Here is a 20123-nt window from a genome sequence, read left to right on the forward strand (position 1 = left end):
ACTGATTAATAGTAATAAATTTGCTTTATTATTAATTATTACGCTTAATTTGATAAAAAAAGAAGATTAATAGTAATAAATTTACTTTATTATACATTATTACTCTTAATTTGATAAAAACAATAAATGATTAATAATATATAGAAATAAAATGTTCATTATTTATATTAAATTGTTATATGAAAAATAAATTCTTAACCATATTTAATAATTAATCGTGGAGAAATTATAATTTTGATCTCATTGTGGAGAAATTATAATATTCTCATAATGAACCATATCATTTGTCGATCATTCCACTAAAACTGCAAGTTAGATAATGGACATTGGAATTTAAACTCAATATTCACTGCTAGAATTCTATATTAATCTTCCTACAAAATTCGAACAAACACAATTGTACGGAGAGACTGAACCGCACCATAAAACAAAGACCCAAATAAACTCCAATTCTAAAAGCATGGGAGCAACCAATGCTCATGTGTTACTGATATCATACCCATCACAAGGGCATGTTGCACCATTCATGAAGTTGTCACACCTTCTAGTTGATCATGAGGTAAAGGTGACATTTGTGATAACAGAGTCTACACATGTACGAATGAAGAATGCATTGCCAGAGCTGGGAGAGAAGCAGCACCTGATGAGGCTAGTCTCACTCCCTGATGGTTTGGAATCTGAGGATGATCGGAAAGATGAAAGGAAGCTCAGTTCGAGTATTTCTCAAGTCTTGCCTGGTCGTCTTGAGGACTTGATTAAGAAGGCTAACCAATTGGGTGGTGATGATGATCAGATCACTTGTGTTATTACTGATGCAGCTTTTATGTGGGCTCTGGAGATTGCTGAGAAGATGAGGCTCAAGCGGGCAGTGTTTTGGACATCCGAACCAGGACTCTTGGCCTCGGCACTTAACATTCCGAAACTTCTTGAGGCAGGCATCATTGACAAAAATGGTTAGTCTGTGACAGTGATTGTTGTGTGTTAATTTTGTTTCTTTTCATTTTTACTTCTGCTATTGGATCATTATATCTAGTTCTTCATATTTTGTTTTCCATTATGAGTAAAATGTCTATAGCATAACAGGATCGCAGTGCCTTGAGGCCTGTGAAGCTATGGAAAGACTGCCAATTATTGTTTATAATGTATGTGCTTTGTGACAAGATCACCACTTATAAATATGATTTTCTAAGTCAAGAGCCATATAGCTCAACTGGCACCTCTTGCCTCTTGGAGATGTTCAGGTTTCAAATCTCCCCTCCCCTAACTATTGAATTATGAAAAACAAAAAAAACAAAGAAAAATATATGATTTTCGAAATTTCACTAGGGAGAATGAACCTGCAGGAACTCCGAGAAAGGATGGGAAAATACAATTGTCACCAAACGTACCAGCTCTGAGCACTTCTGAGTTCTTCTGGAACTGGCCAGAGAACCTAGAGATGCAAAAGACCATGTTTTCTTATGCCCTTGCCATCCAGCAAAAGATGAAGGTATCCAACTGGCTACTGTGCCACTGGTTTCATGACCTCCACCCTGCAGCCAGTGATTTACTCCCAAACATGTTACCTATTGGTCCATTGCTGGCAAATGAGCATCCTGTTGGAAACCTTTGGAGAGAGGATTTAACTTGCTTGAGCTGGCTCAATGAACAACCAGCTGGATCAGTCATTTATGTAGCCTTTGGCAGCACGTCACTTGTATCCATTAGCCAGCACCAGTTTGATCAAATAGCACTTGGACTTGAACTTGCAGGTCGGCCATTTCTGTGGGTGATAAAGTCAGACCTCACCAAAGGGTTCAACCCCAAATACCCAGATGGTTTTGCTAATGGAAAAATTGTTCAGTGGGCACCTCAAGAAAAGGTGTTGGCTCATCCTTCTGTTGCCTGTTTCTTGACACATTGCGGTTGGAACTCAACCTTGGAGAGCTTAAGCAATGCAGTTCCTTTCCTATGCTGGCCTCAGTTTGGAGATCAACATTATGTCCAGAGCTGCATATGTGATGGTTGGAAGGTTGGCTTACCATTAAAAAAAGATGACAATGGGATCATTACAAGCCATGAAATTAAGAGGAAGATTGACGAGTTGTTTTCTGATGATGACATAAGAGCAAATTCACTGAAGCTGAAGAACATGGCCAGAGAGAGTGTTGGGAAAGGGGGATCTTCTACAAAAAACTTGGAGTACTTTATTGAACAGATCAAGCATTAAAACGTCTCAAGGTGTGTTGGGCAAATCTTAGTGTCGAAACATGTCAAAATAAGGCTGTATCAATTAGGGCCAAAAGTTGTTTAAAAGACAGTTAATAATGTTTTGATCTCCTCAAAGATGAGTAGTTATTGGATAATAAACATCTAAAGCTTCAAAATAAATACAAATATTAGATTTGTTTGAAAGTTGACATAGGGTTGCTCCAACTAAGCACAAGCAATTTTTTTATATTTTATTTGCAATCTAAATTCAGTTAAAAAAAAAGGTTTTTGCTATGTTTTGAGTTTTATCCCTACTTTGTGCATATATATAAACCACTTGTTGCACAACTTTTAGAGGCAGATATACCAGAGCTAAATAGAGAAATCATCTTTATGCTAGAGCTAAAACAAGAAAAACCATTTGTGTGTTCCTATGCATCTAAAGCCTCAAACATTTGAAACCACAAAAACTTTTCCAGTGATTTTTCTAGTGAGTTCACTGTAGCAAATCTTCAAGAAGGTTCCTTGAAGTTCCAGATGTTCTCATTTGTGCCGATGATGAGTTGCTATAAGAATTTAGGTCTTTAGCGACCAAATTATCAACGAACAACCAAAAAGTTGCTACTAATAAGTACACATTATGTAGGCGGACCCTCTATAACATAACTAAAAATGACTAAAAATAAATAAATTTATTATTTTATTATTCTATTAATTTCTAATTGATCTAACTATTCAAAAAATAAGTACACAATAGCCACGACAACTTATAGTCTTCAATAAATGCCAAAAAACAAAAAAAATGTTCGTAGTTGATAGGTCTTTAATAAGATGGTGTGACAACTTCATGAATGGTGCAAAAAACTTTTCCGCGACAACCATAAATTTTTTGACGATGAGATTTGCGTTGCTAAAATAAGATTTATATTCGTGACAGACCTTGTTTTTGCTAGTGATGATCTTCCGTGTCATCATTGATATGTGGCCAAGATAAATATAATATATGTGATTTTTATATTGGTGACGACATTTGTCGTCATTAAAAAGTGAATTTTAGTGACAACATTGCTTCTTGTCACTAATAGCGAACTTTTAGGCGTTTGTAGAGGTCATAATAGATAGTCTAGATGTGCAAAGGTTTTGTAAGTAACTAGGTCCTTAAGTTACAAAATCTGTTTTCCAAGATCATCTCTAGGGATGGCCATACCCATTGGGTAATGGATATCCAACCCTACCCGATCCAAATGTTTCGGGTAATACCCGGTTCTTAATGGGTAGAGCTTAACCGGGTAGGGTATGGATATTACCCGAATTGTTCGGGTAGGGTATGGATATTATCCAAACTCGACCCGTAAAAAAAAAACCCTAATCCTCTCTCACTGTCACTCAGTCTCACACTCTCTCTGCCTCTCCTCAGTCCTCACACTCTCTCACCCCCCAGCCTTAGTCAAGAAATCCTCCAAAGTCATCTCCTCCGCCTTGTTATTACCATTGTTGCTACTAATCTCCTCCACCTTGCTGTGATTGTCGGCGTTGATCGTGGTGGTGCCGACGACGATCTCTTTCCAAACCTCATCGACAGTCTTGTCTCCTCCTCCTCCTCCTCCTCCTCTGCCAGCTGAGGTGGTTCCTTCAGCAAATTGGTCAGACGAGGTGGAGTAGAGATTCTTCAAGAGATCGTCCATGTTCATAGACTGATTTTGCTGCTGTTGTTGTTGGAGATCAGCAAGCATAGTAGAGAGAAGATTGCCGTGGCAGATCCGGATTCGTCGTTACAACTACCTTCGATGACGCCATGCCCTCCCCGGATTTCTAGGGCTACCCAGATTCTTCTCTCACACACACACTCTTGAGATTTAAGATTTTCACACACTCTCTCTCTCTCTCTCTCTCTCTCTCTCTCTCTCTTTTATGGTTTTCTTAGGATCAGGATGAAGAAACCGTGTGAGACTATTTATTTTATTTTGAATTGTTTTTTTTTCGTGTTTGTTTATTGGAAGTGAACTAAGCTAAAGCTAAACAGAGCGTGAGTCTCGCGGAACAATTTGAAAAAAACCTACTCTATAGTTGGAGTTGCCATTTGCTTGACAAACAACTGAAGATGGAGAGGAAAATGTTGCTTCTTTATTTTATTTTTTATCTAATAAAATTTCTATCTCTATCTCAAAAAAAAAAAGATACAAACTAATCAATAAATTTTTTTTATTGATTAGTTTTTTCTTTTTTAAGATTGGTTAGTTTTTATGTTAATGTTTTGAATTTAAAAAAAAAAATTAAATGGGTTTTGGGTTTCGGGTAGGGTATGGATATCCATGGATAATATATTTGGGTAAGATTCGGGTATGGATATTAACGGATATTGATGATCGGGTATCCATGGGTAAACTTTTCGGGTCGGGGATGGGTATACTCGATCCATACCCTACCCATGGCCATCTCTAATCATCTCTGAGTGGACTTTATGTGCTTGTGTAGTAACCCTATTTAGGGGTGCACATGAAATCCACCAACCTGATGCCTCGGTTGGTTTTCATAGGTTGAGAGTTGGGTTGGAATTTTATTTTGAGCATTAGGTTAGCTCAAGTTTGGGTTGATAGTCTTTTCAACCCACCTAACCCAACCCAACCCAACTATTCATGTATATAAGTTTATTTTATTTCCCTTATTTTATTTTATTAGTTTGTGTTAGATTATAGATTGATCCCCAGTTAATTAACCAATGGGCTAAGTTGATTAATTAGTCCAAATTACATGCAAAACTAATTAAAGCACAATCAAATCACCAAACTAAATTAAATGTAATGGAAAATAAGTTTGATAGGGCGATTTGATCACGATAGGGAAAACTATAGCAGACAAAACCCCACCTAGTGAATTTTAGGTCATCACTATTGAAGAATCCACTAACATGAATAGAATTTACAAGTACAAGGAATCTTACCCAATCTTAGAGTACCTACCTACAATAGAACCTACTGATCTATATGAAAACTAATTAGCTCTAATCCTCAATTGGACTACTTCTTGGAGAAGACTTCTCCTTCACAAAAATCTCCTATTTTTGACTAACATCACATCAACCTATTTGATTGTTGTAGCTTTGTAATGTTCTTCAAATCACACCTTGATAAGCCGGTATCATCTTGGTACAAAACCCTAGGTGCACAAATGTTGTAGCAACTCTTGTTATGCGTGTCTTTCTATATTATCATGACGACGATAAAATATCTTTTATATACTATGGAACCCTAGTGCATGAATCTCTAGAAAGGCCAAGTCATTGTGGGTTAAAACATAATTTTTTTTTTCCAGTTTTCTTGAGGCTTGATGGATCAAGAGGTGTTGAGACATATAGTGAGATTCATTTATTCTTAGTAGATCAACAAGTATCGAGAACTGTAATTTCAGCATTTCTTGAGTAGTATTGTGTCTTCGATTTTTCCCACTTGTAGATAAAATGTGACGAACTTGAACTTAGATTGAATTACATAAAAAGTGCGTTTTGATCTCAGATATGCGTATAAATAAAAATATGACCCTTATAGTGTTTGATTGATTTTGGTATTTTGAGAATTAGTTTTGATGAGCTTGGGAATTTGGAATATAATTAAGCATATTACATAAATTGTAATAATTTATTGAAAATAGTGTTTAAATAATTAATGAAATCCCAACTTTTACAAGGAATAAAATATATATGCAAAACGCATCAACCCGACCCATGTGTGTTAGGTTGGGAATTTCTCAACCCAACAAGGTCGGGTTGGGTTTAAAGCCCTTCCAACCCAACCCAACCTAACCCATGCACACACTTAACCCTATTTTACAACTTGCATTTAATTCATATAAGGGTAAAATGGTAGTTTCACATATAACGGTTAGAACTATAATTTTAAAGGAGCCAGCCATTTTAGAACTATAATCTCGCCTACTTAGAGGAGCTAGGCATTGTATTTCCTCCTATGATCACCCTTATCTCTCTAAGTGGGGCCCTCGGCTGTTCTTCGACTTGTCAGTTGGGTTCGGGGTCCCTTGGCGGGTTCTCTTTGCCTCTGATAAATTGCAGTAATTTTCCTTGCTTGATGAGGACTTCTATATGCTGCTTTAGGTCATAACATTTGGAAGTGTCGTGCCCATGATCTCGGTGGAAACGGTAATACTTGTTTCTAGGCCTTTTATTTGGATTGCCTTTTAGCTTGTCTGGCCAAGTCAATGCCGCATCGTCTTTTATCTGCATGAGGACTTGGTCAAGTGGGGTATTTAGTGGGGTGAAGTTGATAGTCCTTCCGGGAGGAGGTCTTGATCTCCTATCGTCCTTTCGGTCACTCATTTGGGCAGACTTTCTTCTTCTGTCGGGACGGGGATAGTCTTGTCTTTCCCTTTTCTTTGGTTTGCCCCCTCGGAAAATCATGGCGTCCTCAGCATTCTTATACTTCGTAGCCTTATATAGCATGTTGGCCATTGTCTTCGGGTTGTTCTTGTAGATGGAGAAGAGGAACTTTCCTAATTGGAGTCCATTGGTGAATGCGATGACCAAAACTTTGTCGTCAGTCTTGTCAATCAAAAGGGCCTCCTTGTTGAAACGAGTCACGTATGACCTCAGGCTTTCGTCTTCCCATTGCTTAATGTTCAACAGGTTTTCTGAGGACCTCTTGTACCTCTTCCCCCTGATAAAGTGGGTGACAAAGTGTCCGCTCAACTCCTTGAAGGTAGAGACGGTGTTGGGGGTTAGTTTGCTGAACCATACTCTTGCTGGTCCCTTGAGCGTAGTGGGGAATGCCCTGCACATAATCTTATCTGGAATCCTTTGTAGGTGCATAAGGGTCTTGAATGACTCCAAATGGTCGAGTGGGTCCTGTGACCCATTGTATGCTTCCACTTGCGACATCCGGAACTTGGTTGGAAGGGGGAAAGAAGTTACCTGCGCTATGAAAGGTGAGTCTGTCTACTGAACTAGCTTGTTTAGGTTGGTGGATACTTGTCCCCTCATGGTGTTCATCATCATGTCCATTTTGTCCTTCATCATCTGCATGTCTTGAGCCATGTGCATTGTGCTAATTTCTAGTTCCAACAGGTGGTTGGTGTCTTCCTGCCTGTCTCACCTGCTGAGGACGTTGCTTTCTTCCTAATCCTCCCTCTTCTGTCAGTCTTCCATCGGGAGGTGGCTGCCGTTCTATTCCTTGTTGTCCCATCCATCGCACTGATCTTCGGGCCGTCACTCATTCCTCTGGTTTAGCTGCAACTCCAACTCCTAGTTGCACTGGGTGAGCCGTTCAATTGTTGCTGCTAGGGTTTGCACTTGTCTTTCCAAGGCATTGGAGGGGTTCCTTGTCTCCTGGTTGATGGTAGCCATTGATTGCGTCTGGACCATGCAGTTCTTTTTCTTAGAAGCGGTGATATGGCCAATCACTCATCCCTACAGACGGTGCCAACTGATGATGCACAAAAATCATCAATGAGTTGATTGTCCTCGAGCGCTCTAATGGGTACCTAAAGAACAAGAAACCAAGAACCTAATAGAGAGTACCTGTAGGGTGCCGGCCAAAGACCCTCCGAAGGTTAAGTCAGTGAATGAGAAATCTCCAAGAACTCTATAGTGAGAGAGCTAGGAATTTTTTGCGTACCTTGGAAAGGAGGAGACCTGTGGTTTTTATAGTGATGCGTAGGAGACCTAGATCCTGAGAAGATAGAGTTTTTCCTTATAGGGAGGAGGTGGAGTTAATGACACTGAGATCTTGGGGATACCTTCCATACTGGGAAGGCAAAAGTCGTGGAGTAGGTTCTTTGTGCGTGGTGTGCAAGATATTTCCATATGAGAACGTGCGTGGAGACTACGCAAGGCCACGTTAGATCCGTCGGTATGCCCATCCTTCTGTTGATGTGATCCGTTCGCTTAGTACAAAAGTGTATCTGTCAACTTAACAGGGGTCCATCTGCTCAGCCATCAGCTTCTGCTGGTGTAGGGCTCAAGGTTCCAGACGGACCTTCCATGAGACTGATGGCTCCTTTGGGGATTGGCACCGTCGGCTTTACTTTTTACTAATGGGCTCTTATTGTTTAAGAATTAATTTTTTATTCCAAAAATACCCTTATCAGTATCCCAAAGTTTATTGAGTACGGAATCATAGATATTGAAGGCAATATCTGGTTTCTATTAACAAATCTAACTTGTTTACGTTACTAAAAAAGATTTTGCTTTACATGTTGATACCTAATTGAGCAACTCATAATCAAGCGTGTTCAGTATTTAATATTTGGTATAAGAAATGTGAAAAAGGATAAGAATGTACCATCCACATAATTAGTGACATATACTTGTTTAATTTTGATAAAAAAAAAAAGTTGAACCACCTTGTAGGAACTCTAATAAAAGGCAACTTGATCTGGTTGTCAAAGGAAATCCCAGCATGGAGTAGCACTGAGCTGCCTTGGAGCTTTTCAGGAGACTCAAAGATGCAAAAAATTATTTTTGAATATTATTCTTCAAGAGTGACCCATTATGTGAAACAATGCAACTGGCTTCTCAGTAACTCATTTCATGAACTTGACTCACTGGCCTGCGATTTAATTCCTGGGATCAAACCTGTTGGCCCATTACTTTTGGGCAATCAATTAAGCAATTATGTTGGAAGCTTTTGGCCTCAGAATTCAACTTGTCTATGTTGGCTTGATAAACAACCTGTGGGTTCAGTCATTTATGTTGCTTTTGGTAGCTTAGCAATCTTCAGGCAGCAACAGTTTGATGAACTAGCACTTGGTCTTGAACTCATAGGCAAGCCATTTTTGTGGGTTGTTGGATCAGACATAACAGATGGAGCACTTGCTGAATTCTTGCTTGTGTTTAGAACAAGACTAAATGATCGTGGAATGATTGTTGAATGGGCACCTCAAGAGAAGGTGTTAGACCATCCTTCTATTGCATGTTTTCTAAGCCATTGTGGATGGAATTCAACCTTGGAGGGTATAAGCATGGGAGTCCGATTTCTATGTTGGCCTTTCTTTATAGACCAATTACATAATAGGTGTTACATATGTGATGTTTGGATGATTGGTTTAGGGTTGACCCCAGATGAAAATGGGCTCATCACGAGGCATGAAATCAAAACAAAAATAGAAACACTGCTCTCTGATGATGGTATAAAAACAAATGCACTGAAGCTAAAGAAAATGGCCAAAACGAGTGTAATTGAAGGTGGATCCTCTTTTAAGAATTTCGAAAGCTTTATTGAACAATTAAAGCATTAAGGATGTTATAAAGTGTTACTGTTATATTGTTTCTAAGTGTGTCCAAGCACGTCCTTATTAAGATATTATTTTGAATCGTGTTCCTTAAAAATGAAGCTTTAGATTGAAAGAAATAGTGTGCGTGTGCGAATGTTCCTTATACCGGTATCATCTTGGTACAAAACCCGAAGTGCACAAACGTTGCAACAACTCCTTGTTATGCGTGTGTCTTTCTATATCTATGATGAAGATGATAAAATATCTTTTATATGCTATGGAACCCTAGTGCATGAATCTCTAGAAAGGCCAAGTCATTGCAGGCTAAAACAGAAAATTTTTGTTTAGTTTTCCCAAGTCTCTATGGATCGAGAGGTGTTGAGACATGTATTGAGATTCATTTATTCTCAATAGATTGACAAGTAGCCAGAATTGCAATTTCAACATTTCTTGAGCAGTATTGTGTTTTCGATTTATCCTAGTTGTAGATAAAATGTGACAAGCTTAAACTTAGAATGAATTACATAAAAACTACGTTTTGATCTCGGATATGCCAATACATAAAAATATGACCCTTACTGTTTGATTGATTTTGGTATTTTGAGAATTATTTTTGGAATTTAGAATATAATTTAAGCATATTAAATGGATTGTAATAATTTATTGAAAATAATGTTTAAATAATTAATGAAATCCCAACTTTGATAAGGAATAAAATATATATGCATAACCCTTCAACTTGACCCATGTGAGTTAGGTTAGAAAATTCTCAACCCGACAAGGTCAAGTTGGGTTGAAAAACCCCTCCAGCCCAACCTAACTCAACCCATGCACACCCTTAGGCCTCATTTGGGGGGAGGAAATGGAATAGAATGGAAATGAATGAAAAGAATAATTTTAGAATATTCTTTCATTCTCCTATTTGGGAGTTTTAATGGAGGGAATGGAGAGTCCATTTCCTTGTTTGGGAGTTTAAGTGGGAGGGAATGGAATGGGTAGAAGGGAACACTCATTCCTCTTTATTCCCCTAAAACCTCAAATTGTCATTCCCCTCGAAATTGAGAGGAATGGGAGGGAATAGAATTAGATTTAATGATTTTTTTACTAAAACTCCCAAAATACCCCTATATATTCAATCCTTTATTTTAAAATAGGGGTCTAATAGTAATATTGTCATAAAATGAATCAATTCCATTCCTTCCATGTTACTTCCAAACAAGATTACTTACATTCCATTTATTTTCATTCATTTCCATTTCTTTATTTTAAAACATCCAATCAAGGTTGCTTATTTCCACTCCATTCCATTCTTTTCCATTTCTTTCTCTTACTTAAATACATTCCATTCCATTCAATTCCTTTCCATTCCCTTATGATCATTCCATTTCATTCCCTTATGAACTCCCAAATGAAGCCTTAACCCTATTTCACTACTTGCATTTAACCTCATATAAGGGTAAGAAGGTAGTTTCAAATCTAACGGTTGAATTATAATTTTAGACTTTGGATTTCTAATTACTTCTCACAAAATAAATCTTGAAGCTTAACGATCAAAATGATATGCCATGAGCTCCAATTGAACCATTGGATTGAAAGATATTGTGAAATCAAATTTCAATGGCTGAATGCATTTGCATGATTTAGACTAATCACGTGTAATTATGAAAAATTGATTTTGATTGGTTCCATAAGGAATACATTTAAAATTAATGACGTGTCACAATCTTTTTGGATTTGACTTAAAATAATCATGAGGGAGCGCACATTGGACAATTTATATTGTCAAACATTAATAATCCCTAATTGATTGGTTAAATAATATTTTAAAAGGGATACTGGATGATTAGGCAATAATTAAGGGTTATTATTACTGAAGTCAATGTAATTTGGCCTGAAATTGGCAAGAGTCCTAGTTTTACCTCAATTTTTATCCAAAAAAAGAATAAAAACGTAGGCTAGCATTGGCTCTGCTACTCCATCTGCTGATCGGTGGACATAGGGCAATATCCAAGTGTCGAAACCAGCTGACTCAAAATTTCAAATTCTAGCTCTTTTTTTTCCCTTCAACTTCAAAATTTGAATTCAAAGCTCCCAAAATCCGAGTTAGCCAAGGGTGGCTGAATTTTTTTTTATATAATAATTAAATTTTTTTTATTTGTCTACCCTTCAAAAAAAATTTGGGAACACCCTCAGTTTTTATTTTATTTTATTTTTTAAATTTTTATGCCAATAAAATTAAATTTTGCCCCATAATTTGTTCTACATTCAGTGGATGAATGATTACTTGGTTGTGTACATTGAAAGAGATGTAGCTTGTAGCATTGATAATGAGACTATCATGTATTGATTTCAAAATATGAAAACTCGTAGAAGGCAATTGTAAGCTTTATGTATTTGCGTATATTTTTTTTTTATTATTGTTGTTGACAATATATGAATTTCTCTTTTTTTTAGATTGTATAATTTATGCTTCTTAAGGAACACCCTAAGAAAAATTCTTGGAGCCACCATTGAAGTTAGCCCACCTACCCCCTTTCTAGGGGTAATTCTTACATTCTCCGGGAGCAATGCTCCCTCCTCTCACATGAGAGGTGAGACCCACCCCTCATGTGAGAGAAGGGAGCATTGCTCCCAGAGCACCTAAGTTTTTTCCCCTTTCTAGAGTCTTCTTATGCTCTTTAAATATACAGGGGATTCATAGTTCAAGGCACCCCACTCTTCTAGAGCTTGAGTGGAAGAAAAAAAAATAATGGTCATTGTGCATCCAACCTTCCTAGTCTTGGATAGCGACAAAGTATTTCATTGCTCGTATTTTATGGTTCTAGAGAACTTCCCCCCCTTTTGTTGTTTATTTAATTTTATGCAGGTTAGTGTTGTTATGTTTTAGTTCTATTATGATAGAATAAAAACATATTTTGTGGTGATGTTTTCATGGTAACTAGGATCAAAGCATGTTAGTGATGTTCTTGTGAGATTAATTTGTTCATATGTAGTTCATGAGATAAAATTAATCATGGTTAATCTTTAATTCCCATTAATTACATGCAATAACATGTTTATTTTTCCATTCTCTCATAATTTTTTATATCATAGGTCCATGATCATCACTAATCACAAACAATCACATGTTCTTCTTTTAAATTTCAAATCATGTTCTTATGGCATGTTCATCATCGATCCCCTTCTTTTCAATCTTGACATGCGCTTGTTTGCTTATAGCACATTATTTATTTGGGGATGTGACATGTTAATTGGCCACCATAGTCTAGTAGACTAATTTTATCTGGTGGTGAACACCATTCCACCTTGTAACTTAGCATTCAAACTTAGATTACGGGTTCTTAGATTAAGGTTTTGTCCAAGTATCATCTTTTTAGAATGTAACTAGAATTAAAGCCATGTAACTTTTCTCTTAGATTATATCTAGGACTGCAACCATGTAATGTTTTAAGTTGTACTCAAATTGATGTACATTTTTATCAAACCAATGAAATGAGACATTTTATTTATTTGTTTATGGTTTTCTTAATTTTCCAATAAAATAAGTGGCAACTCCATACAAAACCTTTGATTTAGGAGGAAATATATATTAAGTTGAATCACCACCATGAGGGACACGAACAAGATCTCAACCATTTATGTAGGTTTGGCCCAAGGTAGAGGTGGGCCAAGGTCTCGGTCGTGGTCTCTCACAGCTTGCGTTGTGGAATGCACATTTGTGTGGGTTCAAAGTATACATATCTCGAATTTACTTCCATTCCAATTGAATAGTCTATATATATATATAAAACTGAAACTTTTGAAGCTCCCACAATTTTCCACGTCAGCACAATATTAAAAAAAAATCATAAACCAAAAAAAAAAAAAAATTTTAAACCCAAAAAAAATACTTAAACGCAAAATCAGAGCCCTAAGCCCCTAACACGTTCTACCTTCTCCTTCCTAAAAAAAAAAAAAAAAAAACTTTTAAACCCAAAAAAAAAACTTAAACGCAAAATCAGAGCCCTAAGCCCCTATCATGTTCTACCTTCTCCTTCCTTCCTCCAAAACGCAGACAACGCTCTGCCGTTCCCCCACACGCAAATCGCAGCTCAACGGCTCAATGCCTCCACCTTCTCCGGCACCACCCTTCTCCAGTTCTATATTTGTTGGCTCCACCGTTTGATTATCTCTTCAGCCCTCAAGTATGCTCATCCAAAACCTTCTTCTCTCTAACCACTTCACCCCTTCCTAACGCAGACCTTTGGGTTTCATCCTCTGGGTTTCAAAATCTGGGTTTAATCCTCTCAATCATTCTCTCTAAGGTATTAGCCCAAACTGCCGACTCTTCCAAAGAAGGTAACTCTTTTCTCTCTTTATGATTAAATCTGTTAGTACGAATTGCATCAAATATCTGTGAAACGTTTTAACTTTTATTTATTTTTACTAATTCGTTAATGTTTGAATTGCTTTCAGTTTGATTATTGTTGATTTCATTTAATTTACACCTAAGGATTTGTTAAATTAATTTTTTTTAATATGATTTCTTTATGATTAAATCTGTTAGTACGAATCACATTAAATATCTGTGAAACGTTTTAACTTTTATTTATTTTTACTAATTCGTTAATGTTTGAATTGCTTTCAGTTTGATTATTGTTGATTTCATTTAATTTACACCTAAGGATTTGTTAAATTAATTTTTTTTTAATTTGATTTCTTTCTCTGATTTCGTAGCTGATAAATCATGTTCTTCTTCTTCATCTTTCTCCTCCAACCTAGGTTAGTTAACTTTCCTAGAATCAAAATAGTTTCACTTTTCATAGACACACACCATCTGCTTGATATAAAGCTTCTGTTTTGCCATAAGAGAAAGGGGGAAAAAAAAAAAAAAAAAAAACTAATTTTTATGACCAGGTTTAATGTTGTGCACCAGTTGTTGAACTTTGTTTTTTCCTTTCAATATTTGACCAATTGATGAAAGTTATATTCCACAAAAGCTTGCAGAACTATATTTTTAGGCAGAGCTTTATGGGAAGAAATTCTAACATTTGTTGAACTTTGTGTTGTCCTTTCAATATTTGAACAATTGATGAAAGTTATATTCCACAAAAGCTTGCAAAACTATATTTTTAGGCAGAGCTTTATGGGAAGAAATTGTAACATTTGGATTTAATTTAAGTTTCTGGGTTATGGTCAACGTATACCATGGTGGTTTTTTTTTTTTTTTTTTTTTTTTTCTTTACAGATATGGAGCAGGTTTTTAATAGTTACAGCAAATATTTGGTTGCTGTTTTAAATCTGCTTTTATGCTTGGAGTTTTAATATCATAGTATATTGTAGTGTTCTATTCACAAATTGTGATGAAGAAATTGTTGTATATATATGTTTCTTTTCATATATATAAATTAATTTTCTGTAACATTTTCTTCTTTGGTATATTTTGTTGTTAGAAGTATGGTTTTGATTATGTGTGGTTTATATGTAAAATTTGTATATTGACGTCTTGAATTGAGGTTGATTTTGGGTACAGTTGAGACTTTTTAAGGGGTTGGGGTTTCATACAATATTTTCTCAGCTAACTTATTAAAGTCTTGGATACCAATTCCTTATTAGTTTTTCCAATCTTAGTTTGATATGGAGCTCCTCTCTCAACTTCTGGTCTGTAATGTATCTAGCCTTCTAAATTCTAATGTCATCATCTTATTCCTCTCATTGCAAATTGAACCAAATTCAATGGAAATCCCCCACCTGGGTTTTGCCCTGTTTATGGGTTGAAAATATATATCTGGGTTTTTTGTAATGCTGTATTGGTGTGTAAAATTGTTGTGCCCAATACATTGGACAATATGGAGATGCTGTAAATGACACATTTGAGGTTGATGACCCCCCCCTATTGTTTTCCCAATTAGGTAATAGTTAATAGGATGAACTTGTGGAAACATTGTGAATGTGGTTTTGTTTTTTGTTTTTTTGTAAATTGCGTAATTACTAGAAATGTGCAAATACAAATACTTTGATAGTGGCCAGTTTGCGTAATTGGTTTTTGAGCATCGGTTTGGGTGTTGAGGAAAAAAACAACAATGAAGCAAAAGTAAATGGAAGCACAATCAATTGTGAAGGTTCCTTTTAGATACCTTTGTGAATTGTGAATTTTGCTTTGTTTATTTGCCAATTGTGAATTACTTTATGTTATTTCTACTAAGATTTTTCTATGGTATTCTATTTTATTTCACTTTTGTTGTAGGTGCTTGCATTTTTCTTTTTTCTTTTTTTCATGTTTGTAGCTGAACATGATTAAGGAGGGGTTACATATGATTCTTTGTACTACAAGACGAGGACAGTCAGGTATTTACCTTTCCTTTATTATGTACTGTTTCTTGCATATTTATTAATAATATGTTTTGAGAAAGAATTTGAAATTGGAATGTGATTGCATATTTAAGTTTCTTGGTTATCTCAAACTTGGGGGTATTCTTGAGTCTGTTGACTTTGTTTTGTATTTGTAGTTTTAGCTGTCTATTGACTCACAGCTAAACCCGATACCAAAACCACCAATCTCCACTTTCGAGAGAAAATGCAAACCCCTTCACTTTCCTCCACCGTTCCCCTTCTCCTTCTTCCAAAACAAAGACCCATAGCCAAACCCACTCCCCAAACCACCATTCTCCACCTTTGTGACATGAAATCAGTTTTTTTTAATGATTAGGAAGAGCACCAATCTGTCTGTAACCAAAAGAAAAGGAGAATTAAATCGTGCGGGTGGTTTCTGATCTTTGTTTTTTCTTTATTTTATAAATAAATATTATATTTTTATAATTAAAAGTGCTGTATTTGAATAGGCACAACAATTGTTTCAAATACATGCACAAAAGATTACACCAGAAGCACTTGAGAGCATAAAGGCTGCCCTTGCAAGCAATGAGATTGAGCACAAAGCAGAAACCAAGAAGAGAGTAGTTCCTTGCAAAGCTGCTGGCCAAGCTTGGGAGGACCCGACACTAGCAGATTGGCCAAAAAGTACAAATTATTTCTCCCTTCTGTTATTCACTATGTGTTGGTACTTCATTTATATGATACTAAGGCTAGATCTGCTGGTCTATAATGGGTGCAGGCTAATATTCATAATTTTCTATCTGATTTTTTTTCACAAATTTTTTATAAAACTCAATTCCTTCAACTACTAGGTCTTACTCATGTTATCATTTTATAACATTTGGTCTGATTCTCTTATGATGATACTATGATAGTAATGTGGGAATTTAATAGTAAATTTTTTTGTCTTGATTCTAAGCAAAAAAATAAAGTTACTATGTCTGATTTTTATTTTATATAAATTGACAGAGTTTATGTTTGATTGAACTTGGATCAGTTGAAGGTTTTTTCACTAATTCAGTTTGCTGTGTATGTGCTATACTCAATTTTCTTTACTGAATTTAATGTGAAAAAAAATGTTTTCTTACATGGTCTTGACATTGATTTGACTTAATTTATATTCAATTTATTTTCCATTTTTAAATTATTCAATCAAGCTCACAAATTACAATTCAGACCCTGATATTAAATTCACTTACAAATGGTTTTTTTGTCAAGAAATGTTTTTTTGCTTGATGATTTTTGTTTCCCTTATTACATTTTGTTATATGGATTGGTAGTAATGGTTTGCTGCGCGGTTTTGAACACACAACTCAGTTTCTGAGATTATAAGGAAGACAAACACACATTCAAAATTGAATCTATATTATTGGGTTAAGAGTTTGGGTCTTTGACAGAGATATAATGATTAATTGAGAAACAGAGAAAGAGAGAAAGAGAAAAGCTATTTATAAATAAATTACCACTTATCTAAAAATCATAAATTTAATCATTCAATCAAAATTCTTAATTGCTCTTTCTGAAATCCTATTGCAAGGAGGGGGGAGAATATTGTCCAAAGAATGATGGAAAACTAGCAGTTTATTCACGTGATTTCAAATCAATATCTAATCTAATACTATATATGTTAAAGCAGAAGATAAGAGAAAGTAAGGACCTACAATCAAGGATGTTGGGAAAGGTAGAGATGGAGTTATTTTATGTTTTTTGCTCCTATGCCTTGCTGCTTGCTTTGTTGTATATGTTCTTGCTGTTGGTTGTGCAGGGTGAATGGGAAAAGAAGCTGCCTTTGCTGGGTTTCTTGGTTCAATAAGAAAAAGGAGGAAGCTTTATATGTTTTTGGTTGTGCTTTCCTTGGGTTTCTTTGAGAGGTTGGTCTGACTGCTGTGGAGAGTTGTTGGTGGTCTTGGCCCTCTCAGGTATGTGGGGAAGGAGGGAACTTTTTGTATTTCTAGGCTAGGAAAGGATTTTGTTTATGGAGTTATAGAGGGCTGGAACAATGGTATTTTTTGTATTTGTTATGTTACTTTTTTTCTTTTCTATCTCATTTGTCTATATTGAATTGTGCTTAAGAACAACCAATGCTATTGCCCATTATACCTAGATAAATAAATCACTTTGTTGTATATTGCAGAATATGAGCAGCAAGATAGAGTTACAAAAAATTGCCCCCTTTTGTAAAATATGTTACTATCTAATTTTATAAAGAACATTTTTCTACCATTGAGTTGGCTTATCAAACTTGGAATATATGTAGTTTGTTTTAAATCTATCCTACATATGTAAAGGGTTTGTGATGTTTCCTTCCTTAGAGGTATAGAGTATGGGTATGTACACTTTACATGAAACTGTAATTTGTCTTTACACAAATTTTACTATTAATAGAAAATTTTCTATTGCGATTGTTTAAATATGAGCTATGAAAACAAGAGGGTTAATTTTTTTTAATAATTTGATAATTCAAGAAGGGGGTGTTTGAACCTAACAAATATAACTATAATGTTATATAGATTTTGTAGATATTCTTTGTGTTTTCCCGTGCATCGCACGGGTTAGTGACTAATTAATATAACATATAAGGACACTACTTATTCCAAAAGTTTAAATCTATGAGTTTGGGCCTAACTATATATAATTAACTACTCATTCTTATCATTATTATTCAGCGTGAGACTTTACTCATACTTACATACTCAACAATAATTATACTTTAAGACAATGTCAATGAAGATTGCATTGTACCAATGTTAATTGGAGTTGAGGATCAGCACTGCCATCTGTTCAGTTCGTGAAGGGTTGGAGACTGGTGATGACCCAAAAGATGAAAGGAAGCTAGGTGGGATTATTGCTCAGTAGAGTCATGCCTGGTTAACTGGAGGACTCGATAAGAAGACCAATCAAAATGATGTTGTTCAGATTGTTCTCATCATTGCTGATTTTGGTATCTTGTTTTTTCACATTTTCTATTTTATAATAATTAATTAGAGTAAATTACACTGATCTCTCTTGAGTTTTTCAGAATTTAGACTCACCTCTCATCTAGTCTGGAATAAAACACTCACCTCTCTTAAAATACAAATTATTTACACTAACATGACTAACCTCCCTTAGATGACTGAAAAGAAAGTTTTAGAAATGATGAATTTCGTATTCAACCCTTAACTTAAACTGCCATCCTCACACTCTCTAATAGAGGATTTGAATTTGTTTTTTTGAGATTTTTAGCTCATTTTTTTAGTCATCAAGAAGAGGTGAGTGTCTTATTTCAAAATAAAGGAGAGGTGAGTGTAATGACATAAAACCTTAGGGAGGTCAGTGCAATTTTCCTGCCATATGGGTTAATTAAAGTTGTGTTTTTACAAAGAGTGTATAACAAGATTTAGCCTATTTCAAAGATTTGCTTAAGCCAGCAAATCCGTAATTACTTCACTTATATAAATGTTTCAAGGCAAAAGGTTATACTGAAGGTCTAAATAATATTGTACACGTAACTTTTACTTTTGCAGAATTTGAGATCAAAACCTCATTCTTAATATATATATATATATATATATAATTTATTATTTATTTTTTTGGGAGAGACTGATTCATGGGCTTAAGGGCATACTACTGATACAAATATGTATATGTTGGTGTATGAAGGCAGTAAGTGACCAGCACATATTATGGGCAAGCGAACACATGTGCTAGCAATAGCATACCCTGCACAAGGCCATGAAGTTGTATCCGGAGAAAAAAAAGTGAGTAGCAAAAAGGAAATTGGCCCAAAATGTAGGACCAAACGTATATTTACACTTTAAAAAAATTACAATAAGTGTTTTAATAAAACATATAATATGCATCTAAGTATCACTTGATAAAGACAACAATTTATTTGATTTTAAATGATAAGGTAAAATAACAATAAATGTTTTAACAAAATACGCAACATGCATATAAGTTTCAGTTGATGAAGACAACAATTTATTTGTTTATCAATTTCTTTAGATTAAATAACAATAAGTGTTTTAACAAAGTATGCAACATACATCTAAGTTTCAGTTGATAAAGACAACAATTTATTTGTTTTTATCAATTTCTTTAGATTAAATAACGATAAGTGTTTTAACAAAGCATGCAACATGCATTTTAGATAAAATAACAATAAGTGTTTTAACAAAAAGTGTGTTTCAATTGATAGAGACAACAACTTATTTGTTCTTGTTAATTTTTTTAAAGTAAAATAACAATAAGTTTTTTTTAACAAAGCATGCAACGTGAATCTAAATTTTAGTAGATAGAGACCAACTTATTTGTTTTTAACAAAGTATGCAGCATACATCTAAGTTTCAGTTGATAAAGACAACAATTTATTTGTT

General features: G+C 35.2%; 3 protein-coding genes across 3 annotated transcripts in view; 2 read left to right on the forward strand and 1 right to left on the reverse strand.

Moving 5' to 3' along the window:
• The first annotated feature begins 460 nt into the window (after window positions 1-460).
• LOC126704131 (UDP-glycosyltransferase 83A1-like) lies at window positions 461-2209 on the forward strand. Its single transcript, XM_050403160.1, has 2 exons — window positions 461-953; window positions 1344-2209. Exons 1-2 carry the CDS (start codon window positions 461-463, stop codon window positions 2207-2209), a joined length of 1359 nt encoding a protein of 452 aa, XP_050259117.1.
• A 3993-nt stretch (window positions 2210-6202) lies between these two features.
• LOC126704132 (uncharacterized) lies at window positions 6203-7078 on the reverse strand. The gene has a single exon (XM_050403161.1). The coding sequence runs from the start codon at window positions 7076-7078 to the stop codon at window positions 6203-6205; it is 876 nt and encodes a 291-aa protein (XP_050259118.1).
• Window positions 7079-7232: 154 nt separating this feature from the next.
• The window catches only part of LOC126704133 (UDP-glycosyltransferase 83A1-like), an 82030-nt gene continuing 69139 nt past the window's right edge, over window positions 7233-20123 (forward strand). Inside the window, exons 1-3 of the mRNA XM_050403162.1 lie at window positions 7233-7264; window positions 8287-8327; window positions 8549-9471. Coding sequence (XP_050259119.1) covers window positions 7233-7264; window positions 8287-8327; window positions 8549-9435 — 960 coding nt within the window. The 3' untranslated portion in view covers window positions 9436-9471. The remainder of the gene's footprint in view (window positions 7265-8286; window positions 8328-8548; window positions 9472-20123) is intronic.

This window comes from Quercus robur, chromosome 10 (assembly GCF_932294415.1).
Source record: "Quercus robur chromosome 10, dhQueRobu3.1, whole genome shotgun sequence".
NCBI lineage: Eukaryota > Viridiplantae > Streptophyta > Magnoliopsida > Fagales > Fagaceae > Quercus > Quercus robur.